Source organism: Notamacropus eugenii, chromosome 1 (assembly GCF_028372415.1).
Source record: "Notamacropus eugenii isolate mMacEug1 chromosome 1, mMacEug1.pri_v2, whole genome shotgun sequence".
Lineage (NCBI taxonomy): Eukaryota > Metazoa > Chordata > Mammalia > Diprotodontia > Macropodidae > Notamacropus > Notamacropus eugenii.
Window position 1 is genome coordinate 750,754,266 of NC_092872.1, and position 24,204 is coordinate 750,778,469.

The 24,204-nt window shown below is 47.5% G+C and overlaps 1 protein-coding gene across 1 annotated transcript; it reads left to right on the plus strand.

Moving 5' to 3' along the window:
* Positions 1–768: 768 nt before the first annotated feature.
* On the plus strand, positions 769–23,397 carry MTHFD2 (methylenetetrahydrofolate dehydrogenase (NADP+ dependent) 2, methenyltetrahydrofolate cyclohydrolase). Its single transcript, XM_072641880.1, has 7 exons — positions 769–940; positions 12,842–13,026; positions 14,847–14,969; positions 18,090–18,350; positions 18,818–18,910; positions 19,971–20,096; positions 22,119–23,397. Exons 1-7 carry the CDS (start codon positions 846–848, stop codon positions 22,277–22,279), a joined length of 1,044 nt encoding a protein of 347 aa, XP_072497981.1. The 5' UTR covers positions 769–845; the 3' UTR covers positions 22,280–23,397.
* Positions 23,398–24,204: the final 807 nt, after the last annotated feature.

A 24,204-nucleotide genomic window follows, 5' to 3' on the forward strand; every position in this document is an offset into this window, starting at 1 on the left:
GTCGTCCAGCTGTACCTCTCTGAGTGTGTCATCTTGGACAAGCCATTTCACTGCCTCATTTGTAAAAACAAGGGTTGGCATCTGCAGCGTCGAGGCCACTCGTGGCCTTCTGGGTCCTTGGGCGCTGTCTGGGGACCTGCCCGGCCCGGCTGCGCCAGGTGGGCCCGGCCCGGCTGCGCCAGGTGGGCCCGGCCCCGCTTCGCCAGGTGGCGCCAGGTGGGCCCGGCCGGAGCTGTCCGCACCCGAGGCCCAGCTCCGCGCTCGCCCGCGCGTGGCGGGGCCCGAATCCCTCCGCCCTTCCGTGCCTCAGTTTCTACGTCTGTAACACGTGAGGTTGCACCAGGCCTCAAGCCTCGGGGGCTCGTGGTCCTCCTCCGTGAGAAGGCGAGGGCTGCACGGGCGGCCCGGGCCCCCGGTCCCGGCGTTCCCCGCCACGAGCCGGAGCACGCGGCCCTCCCTCCCGGCTCCTTCTTCTGACAGCTGTCAGGCTTACGCAACCTCAGCCCTCTCTTGCTTTCTCCCCTCTGGCCAATGAGCGCGCGCCGGCCTTGTAGGGAGCGCCGGGCCCCGCCCCCTCCCGGGCGTCCTCCAATGGCGGGGCTCGCCGGCTCTGACGCGAGGCTCCTTCCTGGAGGCGGCGGCCCCGCCGGGGGCCGTGACATCACGCGCCGGGCCCAATGCGCGGGCCGCGAGCCGGGCGGGCCCGGAGCCAGGCCCCGCCCCCCGCGCCGCCGGCGGCTATAAAAGGCGGCGGGCGGCCGCGCGCTCCCCTTCTCGGGCCGGCTAGGTGCCCGCGAGCGCAGCTCCCACCTCGGTCCCCAGTCCGTCGGGTTGCCGGCGGCGGGATGGCGGCTCCAGCGGCCCTCGTGGCCCCGCGGGCGGCGCGGCTCCTGCGGCCCGCGCTGAGCGCCTGCCGCCCGCTGCACGTCACGGCGGCCAGGTGAGCGGGAGGAGGGATGGCTGGAGGTCAGTGGTCAGTGGTCCGGCCGGAGGAGGGGGCGGGCGGGGGTCGGGTCAGACTGGGCGGACCTGGGGCCGAGCCGCCCGCGGGAGCGCGACCCCCGGGCGTGGGGGCGACGGGCCGTGTCGGGCTGGTCAGTGGCCGGAGCCCAGGCCCTGGGGGAGGGGAGGGAGCGGCACCTGCTCCGAGCCCCTCCCCCACCCCTGGGCCACGCCCACTTCGGGCACCCCCCCCCCCCCCCCCAGAGGCGCCGGCGGGGCCTGGGGGGCGAGCCCCGGGCTCTGGGGAGCTGGGTGGCTTTGGCGGGAGATCGCGGGTCTGGGCGGGGCCAAGACTCCCCGGTGGCGCCAATTCGGATCCTTTGGGGGCCTGGGGTGGGGGGCCGGGGATCCGGGACCCCCCATTATTTTCCGTGGGGGCAGGAACTCTTCGGGGGTCGCTGGGGAGCCTGGCCCCCACCCCAGTTTATCTGGTTGTCCTCCCCCCGCGGTCCTGGGCCGGCTGGGGAGCTCGCGGGAATCCGCCGCGATCGGCCGGCCGGGGTTCGAGGCCCCCCAGAGCGCCTAGACAGGGAGCTGAAGGAGCCCCGGAGGCGGTGCGGCCCCGGGGGGGACAGCACCCACACCGTCCACACCGAGCGGGCTGGGCCGGGCCGAGGGGAGGGCGCCGCGGACGGGGTCGGAGTCCTGCAGGGAGTCTAGCCCTCCCCTCCCCACTTCACAAAGGGAAGGCACGACCAGTGGTGGGCCCGGTGCGCGGGCACCCAGCGAGGAGAGACGTCAGAACGATGGGTGATGAGGACGAGGCGCTTTGCTTTCTTTGTCTCCTTGGAGCCTGAGTGGTGCAGGCTTGGTGTCAGGTCCTGGGTTCAACTGTGGCTCGGGTTGACTTGGTGATGCATCGGATTAGAACTTTGGACCCGGAGTCAGAGAGACCTGAGTTCAAATTCAGTCCCAGACATTTACTAGCTGTGTGACCCGGGACAAGTCCATTGAACCCTATGGGCACTCAGTTTCCATATCTGGAGAAGGACATGGCAAACCACTCCAGTATTTCTACCAAAGAAAATCCCCAAATGGGATGGATCATCCAGAGTCTGATGGGACTGAAACCACTAAACAGCACAGAAGTAAGTTATTTAGGTGACCTTCAGTCTTATCTAAAGCAGCTGGTGTTATCTCTGTGCCTACCTGGGGACCAGCTTGAATAATGTCCCTGGGTGCTTAGGTCCTCTTATCTGTAAAAAATGGAAACTGTCAGTTGCAGGGGGAGCATTCCCTCTCTGGCTCTCAGAATGGGTGGTTTGGTGAGAGGTCCTGGTGGTTATCCAGGCATTTTTATCCCTATTTTACCACCCAGATCCATCTGTGTTGTGGACTCTAGAGCACCAGACTCCAGAATTCCTGACTTCAAAGTTAAGCGATCGTATCTATCACTGTGATTTGACTTAGCTTTAGGGTTGGATGAACTCTACTTGCCCCATGCTGGGAGCTGATGCTAATCTCCGAGGGAAAACTACTAAGCTACGTAATAAGTGTATATATGCCAAGTAAGTACTGAAAGGAGGAGGCTTGGCTTTGGGTGTAGTCAGTCAATGGTTGCTTGGGTTCCCCAGGATCTCTTGGGGTATGAACTTGTGGGGTAACTGCTTCTTCTTGCTTCTGGCTGCTTTGACCAGAGAATCTTGGGTCACTGGTATCAAGACGGTGGGGCCTTTAGGGATGAGATGAGGTGTAGAAAAGAATGATGGAGAGTAATGGACCTTGGAAGGGAAGGTGGAAAGGAAGATGGGTTACACTGGGGACGGGTCTTGACCACCTCAAAAAAGGCCAGCTTAAGTCAGAAGCAGTTGTTTCATTTGATAGAGTTTTGGTTTTTTTTTTTAAAAAGGATTAAAAAAAAGACTGGCTATGCTGGAGGGGAGAGAAGCAGCTTGTTGGGGAGAAGGCAGAGAGATGGAAGGACTACAGGGCATCCGCGCCATGGTGTTCCCTCTTTGCCAGTTTCTCCTGCCCTTACTAGCTCACCTAGTGGCTACAGAGGCTATTTGCAGGCTGATGAAATCCAGGGGCTCATTTGCAAGCTTCTGATGAATGAATGCCTGCGGTTCTGCCCCGCCTTCCCTCTTTGCCACTAGTTGGGGAGGAGAATTGTTAACCAAGGAGACATCAGGGCTGGAAGGTGCTTCATCCCAGAGACAGAGGCAGGGCTCACTGCCTTAGACGGACTTCAGACTTCCCAGTCCACCTCTGACTCTTGATTTTCTGCTGGTGGGTCAGTGTCAGCTCTAAAATGTATGTGTTCAGTAATTTTATAGACAAAAATTTGGTCCTAATAGTAATTACAGATGGCATTTAGTGGTTTCCTTATTGAGCCTCGCGTTTTTGAGTAAATGTGCTTCAGAGATCAGTCTTAGAGAATTTGGGGGGTGGTGAGTGATTTATATCCTTGGTCATTTAACTGAGTCCTTTTCAGAAGGATTTGAATTCTGATCTTCCAGGTCTAGCCTGGATCATAGTGTCCACTTTACAGATAAGGAAACTACAAGAAGTGAAAGACTTCTCGCTTCGACAGCTGAGAAGTATCCAGTGATATTTGCTCTGATGTCCCTCAGTCTATCTTGCTTAGTTTCCAGTAATGCATTTAGACCCTCTCCCTGGCCATTGTGGCAAGAGCATGTGTGTTTCATAAAAAAGGGAATGTTTCTCTGTCTTTCCATTTCCGTCTGTCAGATTCTTAGTCATTAATAAAAATGCAGCAAGAGCCAAGCTCCGGACAAAATTCTTTCATGAGAGCTGGATGGATGTGCTCAGGGGTTTTCCCACCTGCCTGTTCAGCTATGTTACTTGGGACAAATTAGGAGAACATTATTGCCGTTTGTATTTGGGAAGACTTTAGTTTGAATGTGTCCTGTTATTTAACCTGGGTCTTGTTTCTGTCATGTATATAATACGATTATAATAATTCCAGTAACTGACCTAATGAGGTTACTGAGCCTCAGATGAGATTCATTTATAAAGCACTTTAACGTTGAGTTGTCAGTAAATTGGGTAAGGAGTACTTAACATAACACTACCAGTTTAACCTGTTGTGAGCAAAAAATGCTTTGCAAACTTTATGGTTTTAGCAAAATATTTGAACTATCACTTGTGAATCCTTCATTCCATCTTTCATCCCTTGTATGTTTATGGTGCAGAAGTGTTGTTCTATTACACTGAGGTTCCATGGCTGGCTTAGCCATCCATCCCAGCACCACGAGGGGAATCATCTACCTGGTGTCCAGATTGGCATCTATTCTGTTGTCTTTGACCTCTTTAGAGCATATTCTTTCTCAGATGCCCATAACTCCTGTTTTTTTCTTCAGTAAATTAATACTGAAACCGCTGTGCTATCTCCAAGGTCAGTAGAGCAACCTTGATGGTCGCTCTTTTCTGCCTCTTGCCTGGCTTGGGAGTCTTGATTCCTAGCTCCCCTTTATCTCTTCCCTTTATCTGCGTGGTCTTCGTCACTGGTGCTTTCCGATCTGACCATGAGCTGGTCTTGTGGGCTTTTTATAACCCTTCCTTGATGCTCTCTAATCAATATTCTGAGTTAGTGACACCTCTTTGTATTTGACTTTAGTACCACCTCTTTGGCTCCATCTTTTTCCCCACAAGAGGTGGGGAGCTGAGGTTGTCGTAGGTCAGTCCCTAATTGTAGAGGAGAACAAACTGAGGGCCCACCTAGAGAGGAAGCTTTTACTTGAATGTAGACAGGGTCCCCCAGATGTCAACTGGAAGCACCCGTTTCCTCCTCTGACTAAACTTATATTTCCTCTCCTGACATTCCCTTAAATGTCATTTTCTCTTGATAGTAACAGTAATAATGCTTTATAAAAGCTTTGCAATATTATCTGTTTGATCTTCAGAACGAGGTATAGGTGTGCTCCTTCTATTATTACCTATAGATGAGGAAACTGAGGCAGCTCACATAAACTAGTAAATGCCTTGGAGACCTTTGAAAGCTTATCATCGACTTCATCTGGGTACCAAGCTCTCTTGATTACACTCTGCCCACCCACTGAGGTGCTGCTACTATTCCGCTGAAAAGAGAAATATCATGTAGATTTATTTACTATGTGGAAAGCACACACGTATGCTTTTAAGGATGGCAATACTGAAATAAAAAAGCTGCTGGTCAGTTGGGGGAGGTTGGGCTGGCTTTGGTCGCCCTTCCAACTATTAAACTTTTATTTTTTTCATCAATAGAAATCACCTTTACTCCTTGTCCCCTGTAAAATTTTTTCTTGGCTCTGCTCGTTTCAGTCTTCATCAGGTCTTGCAAACCTTCCTAGGTTTCTCAGAAATCCCTCCCACCCCCTGCAACATCTCCTACAGTACAATAGTAATTCCATAAGCTGTTCAGCTGGTCCCCAGTTGGTAGGGATCCCCTCAGGTTCCAGCACTTTGCTAGTTTAACATATTTTTGTATTCTGAGGCTTTAAACCTCAATTATTAAAGTAGTTGTATTTATTCCTTGTTAACTTGATTTTTAACTGGATTTTTTGCTTCATGAGCATTGAAGCCAACAAACAAACTGCTACACAAACCTTGAACCTTCTGGACTAGGTCAAATTTAGGCTTAGCCCGCAATGTGGTTTTTACCTCCCCAGACAGCTGCCATCTCCTGTCTATAGTCACTGCCTGCAGTCCTGGGGCTGTATTTAAGGAAGAGAGCAACCAGACAAGTGGCTGGGGAAGGGGGGAGACATGGAAGGGACCTGGGCATGTTTACCTTGGAGAAAGTGAAGGCTTTGAGGAGCTTGATAACTGCCTCCCTGTATCCGAATGGCTGTCTAATTAGACATGGAGTGTTTTCTGTGCTCAGCTTGGCATCAGAGGGCAGAGGGGGACTTAGTCTGTCACCCACACAAGTCACAAGTGGGTGTCAGTCTAGTGTTCTGGACTGCACCAGGCTGCTGGGCGTTAAATCCATCTGGAGGCTGAACTTGACTCAGCTCCGTCCTTACATGAATGAGTGAATGAAATCTCTGTGCTGTAAGTACAGGGCAGCTGTCCTTGCCCTTCAAGGTGGCTTTACATTCTTTAGTCAGAACTTGCAAAATGAATCAAATAGAGGGGTTTGGAGGTGAGGGGAGAGAGAGCACTGACCCCAGAGGAATCAGGAGAGGCTCCCCCAAGGAGGTGGCATTTTGAAAGGAAACCTCTGGACTGGGAGGAGGGAGCAAAAATGCCAAGTTGGGAGAACAAGCAGGCCAGTGGCTGGAACAGAGAAATGTCAGGGGGAGAGAGAGGAGAGGGGTAGGGGTGCTGCTTACAGCCAGTGTGATGGAGCGTACCTTAGCCACCTAGACTAGGCAATGGGGAGTGAGACCCAGGGGACAAGATGGCAGAGTGCCGAGCCAAAGTGATCAAAAATCCAGCCTCACATACTTAACCAGCTGAGAGCCCCTAGAATAAATCACTGAACCTCTGTTTGCCTCAGTTTCCTCAGCTGTAAAAGTGAGGATCATAATAGCATCTCCCTTGTAGGGTTGTTGTGAGAATTCAGTGATCAAAACTTAAAGTTCTGTATAAATGCTAGCTACTAAAATGTGTTTTTGCTATGAGATCTTAAAGCTGGAATCCTTCCAAGACCTGCTTTGAGCACTGCCCTGATTTCCCGTGCCCCTGCTTTGAGCCAGGCTCAGTGGTGTTCTTCCGTCCTGGTGATCCAGTTTGTTCCAGGCTAGCCTAAGTTAGCCATGTTTGTGAGGATGCTCTGAGGAGCACGTCTTTGCTTCTGGTCCTGCCTAACTCTCAGATGGTGGATGTTCCACGAAGCTGGTTAGTGGGGGGTGTGCAATAGGATGGGAACCTTAGCACTCACTGTGCTGGCTCACTAACCCGTGGCGTTCACTCTGTCCTGCCAGGGAACATTCTAGCTTTCTTCCTTATCTGCTCCACCAGCCTGCTGCTTTTGATGCTAGGAAATAGCCTGCAGCTGCTTCTCTTGTAGTTTGGGTAAGAGTTCCTGGGAAAGCCTTTCCAGTGTCGGAGAGTCCTGAGCAGATTTTATTATGCACTTGAGTCCTGGAAGCTGGGGGCTTTTGGAGACAGTGTGTCATGGAACAGCCCTGGGGGTGGGGTGGGTTTGTGCTTGTGGCTGCTTTAAAATGATTTCATTGAATGACTCCTGGCTTTTCAGCTCTTCACTGTTGAGTCATTACTTGAATGGAAAGTTTTCAAAGCATGATTTTGTGAAGCATTAGAAGGTCTTAAAGGGCCGTCGGTATTCTCTCTTTACTTCTTATTTAAGGCCTTATGTGGTGACAGAGAAGTGGGGGCAAGGTGAAGTTAGGTAGTGGTTAATAGTTTACTAAGAAGTACATTGTTATTTCAGCATCTTGCAGAACTGTGAGTGAAGAAGAAAGAGAACTTAGAATACAGTATTAGTAAGGTTCAGCGACTTAATAATTGGTTCACTGTGATCTTTGGTCCCCATTCTGGTGTGGTCTTCCTGGTTGGGCTCATTTCTTTTTAGCAGTTAAAATTCATAAGGAAGTTGGAGAAAACAACTAAGAACCTCCTTGAGAAAGCCAGTAATACCAATATGGCCAAGTTATAAATATTCTAATTACTTTAAATACATGGTCTCATTAGAGCCTCATAACTAACTCATGAGTGAGATGTGCTATTATTTTGTAGACGGCTTAATAAAAAAGGGGCAACTCTCAGATGGTAGTGGATGGAGTGTGGGCCTGAAGTCAGGAAAACGCCTCTTCCTGAGTTCAAATCCAGCCTCAGACACTTTACTGTGTGACCCTGTCTGCCTTGGTTGCCTATAAAATGAGTGGTGAAGAAGGAAATGACAAACTGCTTCAGTGTCTTTGCCAAGAAAACCCCAAACAGTATTGCACTGAACAGTGAACAACAAACAACTAAGATGGAAAGGGGAAAGGCATTATTAAGTCACATAAAGATAAAATTTATTAAGTACCTACTATTGCCAGAACTGTGCTGAGAACTTTACAAATATTCATTTGCCCCTCAGAACAATGTTGGTAAGTAGATAAACTTAAAATGGCACATGGTTTTGACATAAGGGGGAATATAAGCAAATTAATGGAGCATAGAAGAAACTTTACTCGTCCAATCTGTGGTATAGGGAGAGAGTTTATGACCAAACAAGAAATAAAGAGGTCCATAGGAAATAGGAAACAAACCAAATCAATGCAGCTAAAATGAGAAGAAAATCAAGAAACTGAGGGGAAAATCTTTGCAGCAAATTTCTCAGCTAAAAGTCTCGTTTTACATATATATATATATATGTGTATGTGGATTTGACTCTAATTTGCAAGAATAAGAATAATTTTGTCTCAATTGACAAATAATCAAATGACATAAAGAGGCAGTTTTCAGAGGAAGAAATCCAGGTTATCTGTGGCACTAAGAAAAAATGTCTACATCGTTAATAAATGAAGAAATGCAAATGAAAACAACTATTAAGGTGCCAACTTATATCTGTCAGATTGGCTAAAATGACAAAAAAGGAGAATGATGAGTGTGGGGAGATAGCTAATGTGCTGTTGGGAGAGTGTGAACCGGCCGAGCCATTTGTGAAAGCAATTTGGAACTAGGTCTGTATCCCAAAGAGATCCAAGAAAAGGGAGTAGGATCTGTTTGTACAAAAATAGTTAGAGCAGCGTTTTTGTGGTGCCATCAGTTGGGGAATGGCAGAACAAGCTGTGCATGGGATTGTGATGGAATGTTATTGTTCCATAAGAAATGAAGAGGGAAAAACCTGAAAAGACTTGCACGAATTCATGCAAAGTAAAGTGAGCAGAACCAGGAGAACATTGTACATGGCAGAGCAACATTGTAATGATGACCAGCTGTGAAACACTGTAACTCTGATCACACAATGATCTGCCACAGTTTAAAAGGCTCTTGATGGAACATGCTATCCACCTCCAGACTAAGAACGTTATGAATGCTCCCAGAGAGCAGAGTGAAGCAGTTTCTCCTTTTTCGGACATGGTTAATGAAGGAATTTGTTTTTTTATGATTATACAGATTTCTAATGGTTTTTTTCTCTCACTTCATTGTGGGAGTTGAGGTGGGGAAGGGGAGCAATTGAGAGAATTAGAACCTGGAAATAAAATAAAATTGAATAAAAAAAAGAGCGTATCAGAGACTCAGACAAATCAAACGAGTGCTCTTGGTCCCATAGCTAAATGTTAGTGTTGTATTGCCTCTGACAAAAGTTGAGAGTCAGCTGAAGGAATAATTCTTGCCGATCAAAAGCAAACTTTGGATGTGAGTGAAACCCTCTCATATTGATCTAGAAAAAGTCAGTAACAAAAGACCACCAGTGAAGGAGGAGTGAATTTGATCTCATCAATAACCAGAAATTCCAAGTTGATTTCCCATCGGTGAAATTATAAACTCTTTGGTATATGTTCTGGGAGAAGTAGTTATTCTTACCAAACATGCTTATGAGGTATTAATTCCATTTATAACAGCTGTAAGTGAGGATTCTCAGCCCTCTTCTCTGTCAAATCTAGAGCAAGAAACACATTGGAGGCAGGATGTGATAGGTGAGCATTTTTCAGAAAAATTCATCTGAGACAGAAACTGTCAGGTGATAAGAACCAGAAAAGAGAGGCTCACCACCTTATTGGACTGTCCTGACAAGTGATTTCACACTTTTAGGATACTAAAAAATGTTATGTGCCAAATAAGGTTTTATTTTTCAACTCATTGCTTTGTTTCTTCTGTGTATGTATTTGTACATATATATATGTGCGTGTATGTGTGTGTGTGTGTGTGTGTTTGTGTGTGTGTGTATATGCATGACAAACCCTAGAATTTATTTCCTTTCATATTGAATGGCCATCCTGAGATTTTCAATGAAACCCAGCCCCATGTAAGCTCCACTGCTCCTGCAACTAAGCCAGGTTTAAATCCTTTGGAACCTACTGCTTCTGCCTGCATGATTCCACACCCTGGTCCATGTGTGATGACAGGTGCTGCTTGCCAAAGAAAATGCCTTTTACTTGAAATGGAAACTGAGCATCCTGAGATGGAGGGTCTGCAGCTGAGGTATAAATAAACTAAGTCACTCCAAAAGGCAGCTGTGACTCAGCTCTCTTTCCAGTACCCTTCCCTAGGCTGGCTTTCCAGTTCCCGGAATAGGTTGCTGCCGTGGGTCTCGACCCCTTTATTAATATAGATCAGGAATGTTTGTGCAGTATAGCCAGAATGTTAAGGGATGACATGGGAGGGATTGATAGACCACTAGTAATGTACTTATGATGACTTGACAGACGTTGAGGGAGCCCTGCTGTGGCATTTTTGGTAGGTGACTGATGGTCTGTCAAATGCGTTGTAGTCTATAGTAGGCTGAGGCTACAGATTCTTCCCCTTCTCCCTTGCTCTCCTTCCTCCCCCACCTTCCAGTGATGAGCTGATGGGGTTGGCCCACCAGTTCCATCGAAGGCTGAATCCTACCTTATCCTTGAGCTCTTTTCCATCTACTCTGTGCCATTTGGGAACCCTTGGGAGTTGGAATGAAGTGACAGCCTTGGTGGAGGGGTGTTAGAAAAGCTGGAGAGAGGAATGATTGAATTCTCTCTCTGGTAGCCTGAGTTCAGGGTTAGCTGTTAAAAGACAGAACCCACTAAAAACAGTCATTGGAGTTCTGATTATAGGTTGTAAATGCTTATGCATCTATTTTAGTTAATATTTAGCTTCAGAGAGCTAAATCTGGCAATGACAATATAGGATATCCAATACTTAGGTGGATCTTGGAGAATTAGAAACTAGAAACTACTGAAATGACTGATCTCAATAGGAGTACTCTCTTCTCTGGTACAGATCGAAGCCCATACATGTCTTGTCCTGCAAGACTTTGGACCTTATTGACCCATAAATCTTTCACTTTGGGTGGAGGTTAGGGTGGGAGAAAGCATTTTAAAGTAGGGTCCCAGAAAGCCTCACGGATTATGTTAGAAATATAAATGAATAGCTAGGTATAGACATGCAAGTCAGGATCAGTATTGCCAGGGGATATGTAATCTTTGAGAGCTGGAAGGTGCCAGGTGTGTTGCCAAGTTCAAATACCAGCTGGTCACTAAACCCTACATAAGGATCCCTATGGCAGGGCATATTGTCTTAGAGAACTACTTTCCACATTATACTCTATTGTGTTTTTTATTGATTTTGTCATATATTTCCCAGTTCCATTTGAGGTTGTTACAGCCCACTCAGAGTTCTTATTGTAGGTCCTGCATTTACCACCTGTGCTATAAGGGACTGATGAGATTGTGGGGTTCAGTCTTTCTAAAGACACGTGTTCTGACTGATGGCTTGGGTCCCCACTGAGTGTCTTAGGGGGAGAAGAGGAGCAGGCCAAAAGGAAGGGAAAGAGGGTTTTTCTAAGTTGGTGGATTTGAAGAGAGACCTTTGGTCAAAGTTTGCAGGCAGGTCTTTGACAACCTCTCTGAAATTCAGGTTTTAAGTGGCAGCCCTGGGTCATCACTTCTGTAGTAACATTCCTGTCCAGAGTCTTTTCTGATCTCCCTGGTCACATGGGCCTTCTTCTCTTGAAGGCTTTACTGTCCTTCCAGCCACTCTGATTTACAGCTTCCCGTCCCCCTCATTCCCCAGATTCAGTCACTTACTAAAGTCTTTCCACTCTTGCCTTCACATTGTCTCCTGGACCCCATTTGCTCCATTGGTATCCAGACAAATTTATCCCCCACTTGGATAAGTGAAACACTTTTCTCATGATGCTCTTTGCTTCTCTCTTTCCTTGATTTAACACGTCTTTGATACGTCTCTGCTGCGGCTGTCTGAGTCATTTCACCAAGGCCCAGTTTAACTATAGCGCCCTCATGGTCGAGGATCCTCCGTGGCTCCTTTTGGCTCTGGGACAAAACACAGATGCCTTGGCGGAGTGGTCCAGATTTCTCAATCTTCCCTTCCAGACAACGTAATCTGCTTTCTGCTCCCTTCCCACCTTGACTGCCTTTGTACAGATTCTTCTTGATCCCTGCCTTTCACTATCCTCACATTGTCCCCACCACCACCACCACTGCTATCATCAACATCATGGCCAGCATTTCTATTGTGCTGCAGGGTTTGCAAAGGCTTTTCCACTTACTATCTCATTTACTCCTCACAACAGCCCTGGGAGGAAGGTGCTAATATTATTCCCATTTTATAGATGAGGTGCCAGTCAGAGCTTCACTTACTTGCCTAGGGTCTCATAAGCATGTCTGAGCCTGGATTTGTGACTCATTTCTTAGCTAGGATCCTTCAAGTCTCAATTCAGGGCTCCCTCCTCTCAGAAACCTTTCTTAGTTGTTAGTCTAGTTAACGTATTCTCTGTCCTCCAAATCCCTTTAATTTATTTGTGTAATAAAACATAAGCTCTGTGAGAATGGGGACTGTTTTTGACTTTGTATTTCTAGGGCCTAGCATAGTGGCTTGCACATAGTTGATGTTTAATATATGCTTATTGAATAAAGAATGCATTTAGCAGTGTCTGGGAGCAGTAAGTATTAGGAACTCCAAAGACCTGAGCGCTCTAATGACCTCATGCATGGTTTCTCACTTCTTGACCTCAGGGCTTTTACTGTAGAATTTGGGGTTTGGAATCTGAATCCTTTCTTTGATCTTAATAAAATGAATTTGAGTGTTTATCGCATTGAGTTGATACTCTTGACAAAGAGCTAGGTTCTCAAATAGATCTGGAAAGTAAAATCCCCAGATATTTGACTTTTTGTCTTGGAATGAATGAGTTCAGCAGACATGGAATGGCCAGAGTTGGAGACAAAGGGCAGGCGGTGTGGCCTGTCCTCTTGATCACAAACTGAGGTGTTCTTTCCATCCACAGAAATGAAGCCATTGTGATTTCTGGAAAGAAGCTGGCCCAACAGATCAGGCAGGAGGCCCGGCAGGAAGTGGAACAGTGGGTCGCCTTAGGTAACAAAAGGCCCCACCTGAGTGTCGTCCTGGTGGGAGAAAACCCTGCAAGTCACTCCTATGTCTTGAACAAGACCAAGGCTGCTGCAGATGTGGGTAGGTTGATGGTCTATGACGATCTCCTCTTAAGATTGACTTGGTGTGATGTTTTATTAGCCACATTCCTGACAGGGCCTTCCTGCTCAGCTGTCCATAGTTCTTGGCTTTGCCAGAACCTCCTCTAAATTGGAGAGTTGGGGGATGATTACGCACTGGGGGGATTAGGTGGCATTTATAAGGATCTATAATCATGTATTTGTTAAGTACCTACTATGTGCCAGGCTCAGTGCTGAGTTTACCAAGATTAAAGGGAAGTCGTGTCTGCCTTCAGGAAGCTAAGCTCCAAAGAGGAGACATCGTGGATTTGTAGTAGTATGCTTGTAAAGCTCCATGGGAGGTGCCCATGGGGAGGAAAACTTGAGGTAGGTGGGAAGGGGCAGTGGTGGGGGGACCAGAAGGTAGGGCTTGAGGGTGAGTGTTGAAGGAAACACAGGTGGGGTGGAGTAGAGAGCATAGGAATGGGACATCTAGGGTAGAAGACAAGGGACAGCCAAAGGCCCCAGGCTGGACTATGGAAGGCATGGGAGGTAGGATTGTGCTGTGAGATTGGAAAGGGAGGAGAGCACCTTACAGTGAGGAGCTTTAAATGCCCAAAGAGGAATCCCAAAGGATTAAGAGGGGGCCCTGGAGTGTGAGCAGTAGGAGGCTGGAGACCAATGGGAAGGTTACCATGGGCATCTGCTGTGACATGATGAGGGTCTGAACTCCTGTGGTAGCTGTGTGCCTGCATGTGCAGTCCGTGCAGGGAAAGAGGTGTGTGGGAGGGTGTCATGGCAGTAGAAAGAAGATTGGGCAACGGATTGTATATGAAAAGGGAGGGTGAGGGAGTAGTTGAGTAAGTGAAGGGGGGTGGGAATGGGGGATGGGATTGAGGAGGGCAGTGTTCACTTGTTGGGTGTCAGTGGGATGGAATTATTTCAGAGAACCTGGTTACTTGAGTAGAGATGATGACTCCCATTTCCTGAGTGCTTTCCACAAAAGAGGCAGGTGATACAAATGTCTTCATTTTATCAGTTAGGGAATAGAGGCTAAGGGATTGTGCTGAGGCTGTGTTGCACAGCTAATAAACAAATGCCAGATTTGGGGTGCAATCAGATGTCTTCGAGTCCAGCACCACTTCCATTTTCCACTCTCTCTCACAGAGGCAGTGAAGAAATACTGGACAATATTTCACATATACTGGACAATACATCTTCTGAAATGCAAAGCCCTTTGTATTGTTGGAATTGTGCATGCGTGAGTGTGTGCATGTGTGTGTAGTTCACATAGAGATGTGTGACCTTGAGCATATTGTGTCACTGAGTTATACTTCAGTCTGACATGGGGTTGGGGGGGTGGATTTAACTCAGTGTTTGGGCATTTATGGTAAAAGATTGTCAGGCAGATTAAGGACAGAGACCAGATTAAGGGGGCAGAACAAACTTGGGACAAGGAGTAAATATTGTGAGCCTTTTCTCCTGACTTTCCCACTGACCAGCCCTAGATGTGGGTCAAGCCATTGGATCTCTGGGCCTCAGTGTCCTTGCCTGTAACGTATGAGGGTTTTCTGTTTGATCTCCCATGAAGCCTCAGGTGATGAGATTTCGTCCTTAGATGTCACTGCCTGCTCTAGATACTAGGTGAACCTTGTGTAAGGGAGGTTATGTAAAGATCAGCAGTCAGTAGTAGTCCCGAGGCCAGCGAGGCCTTGGCCTTCTTGACCAAGAAGGGTTTCTTGTCATGTGCATGTTCCCTGGGATGAGAAGCGGACTGGGCGGTGAGGCCACGAGCTGTCTGTCCAGGGGTTTCACATTAATTTGTTTGTTTTAATCGAACAGGAATCAGCAGTGAAACAATTTTGAAACCTGCCTCCATTTCAGAGGAAGAGCTGCTGGATTTAATCAGTAAGCTCAATGATGATGACCATGTCGACGGCCTCCTGGTTCAGCTCCCTCTTCCGGGTGAGTGTGATCTTTGGTCCATAGGAGGTGCTTTGTAGGCAGCTGGGGGTGCCACTGAGCACAGAGCCACCAGGCCTGGAGGTAGGAAGACTTTCATTCAATTCTGGCCTCAGATCCTTAAGTCACTTAACCTCTCTCTGCCTCAGTTTTGTCGTCTGTAAAATGGGGATAGCACTTCCTTCTCAGGGTTATTGGGAGTATCAAATCAGGTAATACTTGTAAAGTGCTTAGCACACCATACCTGGCACATGGGGCTTGTTTCCTCCCTTCCTTCCCAGAGAAAGACTTAGTTTTAGTTTGGTTTGAGGCACAGTGGGCTTGCATGTTATTGGGCAAATGTACAGCATTTCACCTGTACAAGTTCCTCATATAGCCAGAGGAAGCTTCACTTTCCTTGCTGCTCATAGGCCAGTCTCACCATCAGCCCCGTCCTTCAGAGACTGGCTGGTCTTTGAATGAGGAAGTAAAAAGAAAAAAAAGCCCTGGAGCCTGATACTAATAATTGGTTATTAATAGAATAGAAAAAGAATCACTCCTCTTGGCAGTCAAGACCTTCAGTGAGTCCCTGGCCATATGCTTCATTAACAGATGTTTAGAATGGTGCATACAATTTAAATCTGACTCTCAGAAATGGGTCAGTACTGTCAGCACCCTTAGCCTCAGTGTCCAAGCTTCATGCCATGTTCCACTGACCGGAGGAGGCCCAAAGCCAGGAGCTTCTCTTCTTGGGGCTGGGGAACGCTGGGGCTTTGAGAAGCTCTGCTCGCTTTCACACTTTCATCTTGAAGTATTATTGTAGAGATAGCAAACAGCTTGTTTGGATCCTTTCTTATTTGCTATCATATTCAGGATCATGCAGAAATTATTTCTTTGATGTTGTTTTTAAGACGTGATTTTCTCTCACTCTCATTAAAAAGCAATTTTGTACTGACCCTGAGTGTGTATTCTGATGTTTGCCCAAGTGTCTGTCCACCCTGCTTACCCCAGCCTTTTGGGCTCCGCAAAAGCAGAGCTCCTCTCCCACTAAGTGGGGTTTCTGGTCCATTTCAGTGTGTGCAGAGTATCTCAAACTGTTATCTTATTTAATTCTCACTTCACTGAGGGAAGTCCTAGGGGCATTTTTCTGGTTTGTAGGTGAGGCTTAGTGAGGGTAAGTGACTTATTTTGGTTATAAAATTATTAGGGGTCAAAGCTGGGAATTTAATATACCTCCTCAGACTTTGAAGGCTAGTGCTCTTTGCATTACACTGTTGTTGGGGTATTTGTGGAAAAATACCACCTAGCATTTAACTAGTGTTTTAATGTTTGCCAAGTGCTTTACAAACGTTACTGCATTTTATCCTGACAACAATTCTTAGAGGTAAGGGCTGTTATTATTATCATTATCCCCATTTTACATAGGAGAAAGCTGAGGCTAAGTAGTTAAGTGACTTGTTTAGCAAACTGTCTGAGGCTGAATTTGAACTCAGGTCTTCCTGATTCTAGGCCCAGCGCTCTGTGTACTGAGGCATCCCCTAGTGTCCTGTCATGTGCTGCCCAACTGGCTCCCCTGGGGAGGGAACAGTGAGGGAAGCCAGTAATGTTATTTGTAGGTAGGTTGAAGAAGTTACTGGGCTGTAGGGGGCTTCTTTCTTAGAAATAGCTTTTAGGCCTAGGAGACCAGAAGCAGAGGTCAGCTATGTAGGGATTGGTTCTAGCTCAAGAAAGAGGTCAAAGGGATCTTTATTTTTCTTTGTGGGTTAGCCTTGCCCAGATTATCACTTATTTACAAACAGTATTCTGAGAAGGTGTCCATGACGCCATCACAGTAAAGAGCCCCCTGTCTTAGCTTGACTTCATTAATGAACAGACTTGGGTATTGTTTAGCCACCTACAAATTTACCTGTGATTTTCCACCCCATATTTATCTATTTAGTTTGCAAGGATATGAATGACTTTGGCAGATGTATTGCCAGAAGCCAGATGTACAGTCTACATCATTCTTCTGATTTTCCAGTGCAAATCACTTTCAAAAAGGAGGGAAATCAGGTTGACCCCCACTGTGTTCTTAGTGAATCCAAGTGAGTTCCTAGTGATCACCATTTTCCTTTCCGAGTTGTTCACAGGTCATTCAGTAGTTAATTTCATGCTAGGATTTTGCCAAGGATCTTAAACAAATCCAACAACCTGTGATTTTTTCCTAAGGAAGAAAACCAATTTATATTCTACAGTTCACTAAAATCCAAGAGGCACACATGTATAAATATTTGAAGAGAATGATTCTGATCAGCTGAATTAATTCCTCTTGCTAATCAGAAAAACCCCTTTTAAAGCATTATTTAACACATTTTATAGTCATTATGAAACAAAGAAAATTTTCTGTAATGATAATGTAAGTGTACATGCTTGACTGATTTATGGAGTTGAGGAGTGGTGATGGGGAGATATGCTAGGAGAAGATCTGTCTTCTCCAGAAGACTAGAAGACTCCTCCTTTATTTTTCTTTTAATTTAGTCACCACTTAGTTGTGGTGAGTATCCCCCTAGATTTAGTCACTTGTGATGTAATCTGGAGTTTAGGAATCCCTATTTTGATTAGATCCTTAAATTTAAGTTACAAGGTTTCAGTCCTGACTGGCTTCCCTCTGGCTGGTCTGGTGGTTCAGGCTCAGGACTGAAATGAGATTAACATCTAAGAGAAAGAGTTTACCTAACAATGCTACAGAAGGCGTGTTGGGTAAGGATGCAGCTTTGGTTCTGGTGACCACAGCGTCCGGCACCATAGGGCTGGTCAAGAAGGTGTTGAGACTCTTAGGGCACGTAGCCCAGACTCCTTGTGTGCTTGGCTTTTAGGGACTCAGGTGACCAAGACACTACATGAACAGTCTGAGCTGTGTTCCCTTGGATGGTGTCATTGCTATTTTATAAAAAGCCTGCCTAGCTAACGTGGCAGGGACCTTAGTAGATGTGGCAAAGCTGTCCTTGCTTTTGGGAAGTCGATACTGCTTCTGCCATGCCAAGGGCACTGTATAATGTTAGTTGTCAGTTTTTATAACAGAGGAGACCTTGGTTCTGTAGCCTGCCATATACCTCTTTGAAATTGGTACTGTGTCAGAGCCTGACCCTCCTTTCTCCTTCCCAGAGCACATTGATGAAAGAAAGGTCTGCAATGCTGTGGCTCCAGATAAGGATGTGGATGGCTTTCATGTGATCAACGTGGGGCGCATGTGCCTGGACCAGTACTCCATGCTCCCCGCGACGCCCTGGGGGGTGTGGGAGATCATTAAGCGGACGGGCATTCCCACATTGGGGAAAAATGTGGTGGTGGCTGGCAGGTCCAAGAATGTGGGCATGCCCATCGCAATGTTGCTACATACGGATGGCAGACATGAACGGCCTGGAGGTGAGCACTTTGTTTTGATCTGTGAGATCCCCTGTGGGCCTGGGATCTGCTGTGGGAGCATTGAGGTGCTTCTCAGTGTGCTTGATGCTTTGTAGCGTTGCTTAATTTGTGTTCCATGGGATTAGTGTGTCCATTGTTCCATTAGTGACCTTACTGGCTGGGAAGAGTTGGGAGTGAGGCCTGGATTTGCGTCTTCCCTTGTTACTGCTTGGTTGTGAGACTGCAGGCAGGGCCAAGACTCTTTCTGAGCCTCGAAGGCACACACCATGAAGTGACCTTGGAATGTCGCTTGTGATGCCCAGCCTTTTCTGTGGAGGCAGCTGAGAAATTAGTTTACTTGCAGCTCAGTACTGTCATTTGCTTTTTGAAAGGGGCGATGATGCCCTGGTGGATGTGAGCATTCCAGATAAGAGACAGCTCCCAAATGATCACCAAAGAACAAGTTCAATGTTTGGATTCTTCCGCAGGCGATGCCACTGTGACGATCTCTCACCGTTACACTCCCAAGGAGCAGCTGAAGAACCACACGATTCTTGCAGATATCGTAGTGTCCGCTGCAGGTGAGGTGTGGGATGCAGACAGCATTTGGGCTTTGGGATATTCAGGATTCTGGTCCTGCTTGTACAGTGCGTGGGGCGCTCGTTTGTTGGATGAAAGAGCCTGTTATGTCCCTTACGGATTTAATTTCTGTGAGAAAGAAGCCCCTTCTGTGCCTGCTGTGGATTGGGTGATGGCGAGCCCAGAAAAAGACTTGAAAGGGGCCTTTTTTGTGCGAGGAGCCTTTCCTTAAGCAATAGCCTCTTTACAAAAATCAGTCAGGCCATATGTGAGGGATGTCAGGGGCTGGATTCAAGGTTTGTGATGCTAGGTCAAGTGCTTATTCTCTAGTGAGTGATACCCTCTGTCCTTATGAGTAATATGATGCATGCTGCAGGGGCTTTCTTATGGGGGGTGGGATTGCCATCCCACGGTGTGCCAGGAATTCTGCTCAGTGTCTCTTTCTGGTCCTATTAAGTAGAGTCAGAAATCTCCTGGATTCTTTAAAATGCTAACACATGCACTAGGTAAAGTATTAACTCTGTGAGTTGCTGTAACTAGACCAGCACCTGGGTGATAGCATCATTCTGGAGTCTGGGAGCAAGGAGAGATGTGAGGGAGTCAGGAGGGTGGCCTGTGCAGGCTGGGAGGTGCTGAGGAGCCAGAAGGCCACCTTAAGCCTGGGCAGAGCAGGACAGGAGAGGGGACAAGGTGACAGGAAGGGCTAGAAGGGGAGGGAGCTGGAACGGGGAGGCCTGAACCAGGGGCTGGGTCTTCTGGAAGGCTTCAGCTCTCGCCTCCCTCCATTGGGAAGAGGAGAAGTGCTGAGGTCCTAAGGGGCTTGACCCCTCTGAAGGGTTGTCTTTACACTCCCTGGAATGAGGCAGAGTCACACTCTTGGGGTGAAAGTCCCAGCATCAGAGGCCCAAGGTGGTCGAGATAGAGAGGAGCACTTGGTATCAGATTCAGTAAAATGTCTTGGCAGTGTTGTTTCTTTCATGCTGTTTGATGCATCCCCACTTGTGTCCAGGAATCTGAGTGCAGACAGGTCTGGAGAGCTCATTTCGCTTTCTTCTGTTCCAGGTATCCCTAATCTGATCACAGCAGACATGATCAAGGAAGGGGCTGCTGTCATCGATGTGGGGATAAATCGGGTTCATGATCCCATCACTGCCAAGCCCAAATTAGTGGGAGATGTGGACTTTGAAGGTAAGTGGCATAGTGGTGCCTGTACCCTCCTCGGCAGGGAAGTACCTTGTACCTGCCCATCAGGTCAGGAAGCCAACTAGGGCCGGAGCCTGAAGGCTGAACTACCTTGTCTTTGGGTTTTTTTTTAAGTACGTGATGGGAGCTGTGGTCTCACCATTGCAAGTATTCCTCCTCATTTCTCCAAAAGGCTGTCTGCCTTAGGTGCCTCTGTTTTCTCTCCTTTTGCTCTTCTAAACCCTTACAATCTACCTTCCTGCCTTATCATTCTGCTTCAGAGTTCCCAATGATCTGCTAGTGTTGCCAGCCCAAAAGACCTCTTTTCAGTGTGCATTCTCCTTGACCTCTCTGCAGCCTTTGACCCTGTCAGTCACTCTCTTCCTTGGTACCTACTTCCTAGGTTTTCAGGACACTTCTCTGACTACCTCTCCTCAGTCTCCTCTGCAGGGCCCTCCTCCAGATCATGCCCTCAGTAACCACAGGTGTCCCTCAGGACTCTGTCCTGGGTCTTCTTCTTTTCTCCTTTTAGACTTCTTCCCTTGGTGACCTGCTTAGCTCCCATCTATGCTGATGACTCTCACATCTCCCTGTCCTGCCCTAACCCCTCTGCTAACCTCTAGTCTCTCATCTTTAGCTGCCTTTCAGACATCTTGAACTGGATGTCCAGTAGACATCTTGAATTTAATATGTTCAAAACTGAACTTATGATCTTTCCCCCAAACTGTCTCCTCCTTGTACCTTTCCCTACTATTGTAGAGGGAAATACCATCCTCTCATCCCTCAGGCTCCCAACCTAGGAGTCATCCTGGACCCCTCACTGTCTCTCACATCTAGATCCAATATGGTGTCAAGACCATTTCACCTCTGATTTCACCTCTGAAGCATCTCTCAAACACGCTGACCCTTCCCCTAGCTGGTGTAGACCCCCATCACCTCCCATCTGGACAATTACAGTAGCTGTTGTGGCAGGGGGCCTGTCTGCCATTTCTACCCCACTCCAGTCCATCCTCCTTTCAGCCACTAAAGTGATTTTCTTTGGGTTCAGAAAGTGACCTTCACATTTACACGATGGGACAACAGACAGGAAGCTGGTTGCTGCCCTCAGTGAAGAAGGCCTGGGTCCAAACGTGGCTCCAAGCCAGTCCCTCGACCTCTTGGGGCCCTTGACTCTGAAGACCAGGAACCTCAGAAGGGGTGGACAGCTCTGCCTTAGGGGGACATGGGAAGCCCCTCAGTGGGCTGATGCAGGGATTCTTTGCACTCAGAGTTCAGTCTTTTATTCTGTCTGTGGATTTATTTATGGAAAAGCTTCTCCATTTCATGAGCTCAGAATTGTTTTTGATGGTTTCCTCTGGGACATTTCCTGGGTTGGTTAACCAGTATCCCCCAACCCTGGCTGTGAAGGGACTTAATCTCATTTTCTTCCAGTTAGTGCACAGTGGCAGCTTCTACATTCAAGCCTTAGATCCATTCTGATTTATTGTGCAAGATGACCTAGGCCATTGGCCTCAAGCTCATCGCTGCCCCCTGCTGTTCTAGGCAAGTGGAGGGGAGCGCTCCTCCCCCCGTTATGCTTGTGGGGAGCTGTGGTTTTCAGGTGCTCATGCTTCTGACTTTGTTTTTCAACCAGTGTCCCCCAGATCTCCCTTATGCCCAGGTACTTCCTCGCCTATGCATCCTTCTCTGATGGTGCCAGGCCCCTGCTCCCCTCTAAGCTAAGAGGATCCTCCTCTTCCTCAGGTTACTTAGCCCTGATCTTGCTACAGGCATATTTTATTGTCCCAAGAAAATGTACCTTTTTATCTTTTGTCTTTCCACGTCCAACAGAACTTTGTGCACACATACGGTGCTCACTACATATTTGTGGGATCTGAGTTAGAGATCTTCAGAGTCTTCAGGCTCCTGAACAGTGTGGATGAGACTTAGTTTATGTTTGCAGTTGAAAATGAAAATGAGTACATCAGGTTTATGGGAGGGGTCTGACCCAGTCCTGAAGTACCCCACCTTTCTTCTTTGTCCCTGCAGAAGTCAAGAAGAAAGCCAGCTACATCACACCAGTCCCTGGGGGCGTGGGGCCCATGACAGTCGCCATGCTGATGAAGAACACCATTATCGCCGCAAAGAAGCTGTTGAAGTCTGAGGAGAGGGAGGTGAAGGCCAAGCAGTTTGCAGCAGCCACCTCTTAATGGGGGTCTCTTTATTTAGAAAAAAGAACCAACACAAAAAACATTCCAAGTAATTTTAAAAAAAGAAGCAAAACAGGCCGATATAAATGCAATATTTTAATTTATTCTACTGAGATAATTTTCTGATCTTTGTTTGCAGTCAGGCTATTTATTGAAGGTGTTAGTATAGGCAGCTGTGTGTGCTCAGAGACCCTTGTCACCCCTGCTGAGATGACTGCTGGGTGGTCCTGGCTCTTGCAGCCCTGCCCAGGGAAAACTGAACTGAGGCCATTGATGTTAAAACACATGAAGCACAGGCCCCCATATCACACAGAGCCACAAGAGACTCGGTGGACCACTGAGTCGGAGGAACTGCATTATTGTAACTTGATAAAATTAGGTTGTCTTGTACTATTCTCTGGATCCTCATCCATGGTCCCCTGAAGTAAGCTTGGAGGTTACAGTCTCAACTTGCTAGACTAAGTAGTTCAGAGGAAGGGGAAAGCGAGTCCACCATGTGATCTGGAACATCTTAGCCGGGCCCTCCACACCCCAAGAAGTGATAGTCTGCTGGTTCCATAAGGGCACACCCACGGCTGGTGAAGGCTGTGGCAAAGGTGGGCGCTCTTTGAGACCAGAGCTCCTCCGCTGGGGGGGTGGGATGAGCCTCAGAAGCATCCCTGGGGCTGGACAACAGGAAATGGCTGTTCTGAAAACAGATCCTGCTGGTCCTTTCTGTGTGGGGTGTGGGGAATTAGTGTCCTGGAATTGACTATAAAGAAGTTCATGTTTGACTTCAAGGTTCAAATCCTACACATTGATTGTAACAAAAAGAACCCAAACTTGAAAGCAGCTTTGACTTGGAGACATTCTGTGCTCTGGGGGATGCTGGGAGTTTATTTTGGGCACATCCCCCTCAGACTTTTGGGAAGGAGGCTGGGGCGGGGGCCTTTGCGGGGGCAGGCACGCCATGCTTCCCATTGTGCCTGGCACTCTCCTAATAACCAAAGAATTTGCAGTGGCTGCTGCTTCTTTCCACTTAGGTCCCCGTTGCCTTTCCTGAAAATCTTTGAAAGCTTGTAGTGCTTACTGATTTGCCCAACCAGATTTTTGATTAAAGCAGTTTTTTAAAAAATAAACTTGGTGTGGTATGGTCTGCTCTGTTAGAACACAGGCACCTTTCTTTAATGGGTGTGCCTCTCCTTACCCAGCCTGATGGGGTCTTGTTGGGATAAGTGTTGGGATCCTCTGGTGAGGCCCAGCCTTGTCAGACCTTGGACACAAAACCCTAAGGGCCAGTCTACATAGAACCTGGTGTAGTCTTGAAGACCCTGATTCACCAACCGAAGAACACTAAGCGGTTCTCCACATTTCTGTGAATGAATGAATGAATGTCCTCCAAGAAGCTTCTTCTTTAGCCTTGGCAGCTCAGAATCCAAGGGCTGGGGCATTCATTTAGGGAGTGCCCCTGCAGGCAATCAGGTGGGTATCTGATTTGGCCAAGGCAAGTGAGAGGTGGACATTGTCTTTTAAACATTAATTTGAGTCACTTTGTTATGTGAAGTTTAACTCAGACTTTACTATAAGAAGGTGTAACCAGTCTGATGAAATGACTGGTGTTTGGAGGCTTATTCACAGGAATAACTCTGGGAACAGACCCCAGCCCTGAAGGGTGCTGTAGTGTCCCTTTTGCCGTATACTGGGTTCTGTGGGGGAGATTGGGGCGTGGTGACCACTGCCCTAACAGAGAGCTAAATAGTGCACTAGCTAGAGCCTTGGGCCTGGAATCAGGAAGACCCAAGTTCCAATCCAGCCTCAGACACTTACTTGCTGCATCACCCTGGGTATGTCATTTAACCTTCCCCTCCCTCCTGGGCTTGTGAGGTCAAATGGGACCTTGTAAAGTGCTTAGCACACTTTATACTTAATATGTATCTGTTTCCTCA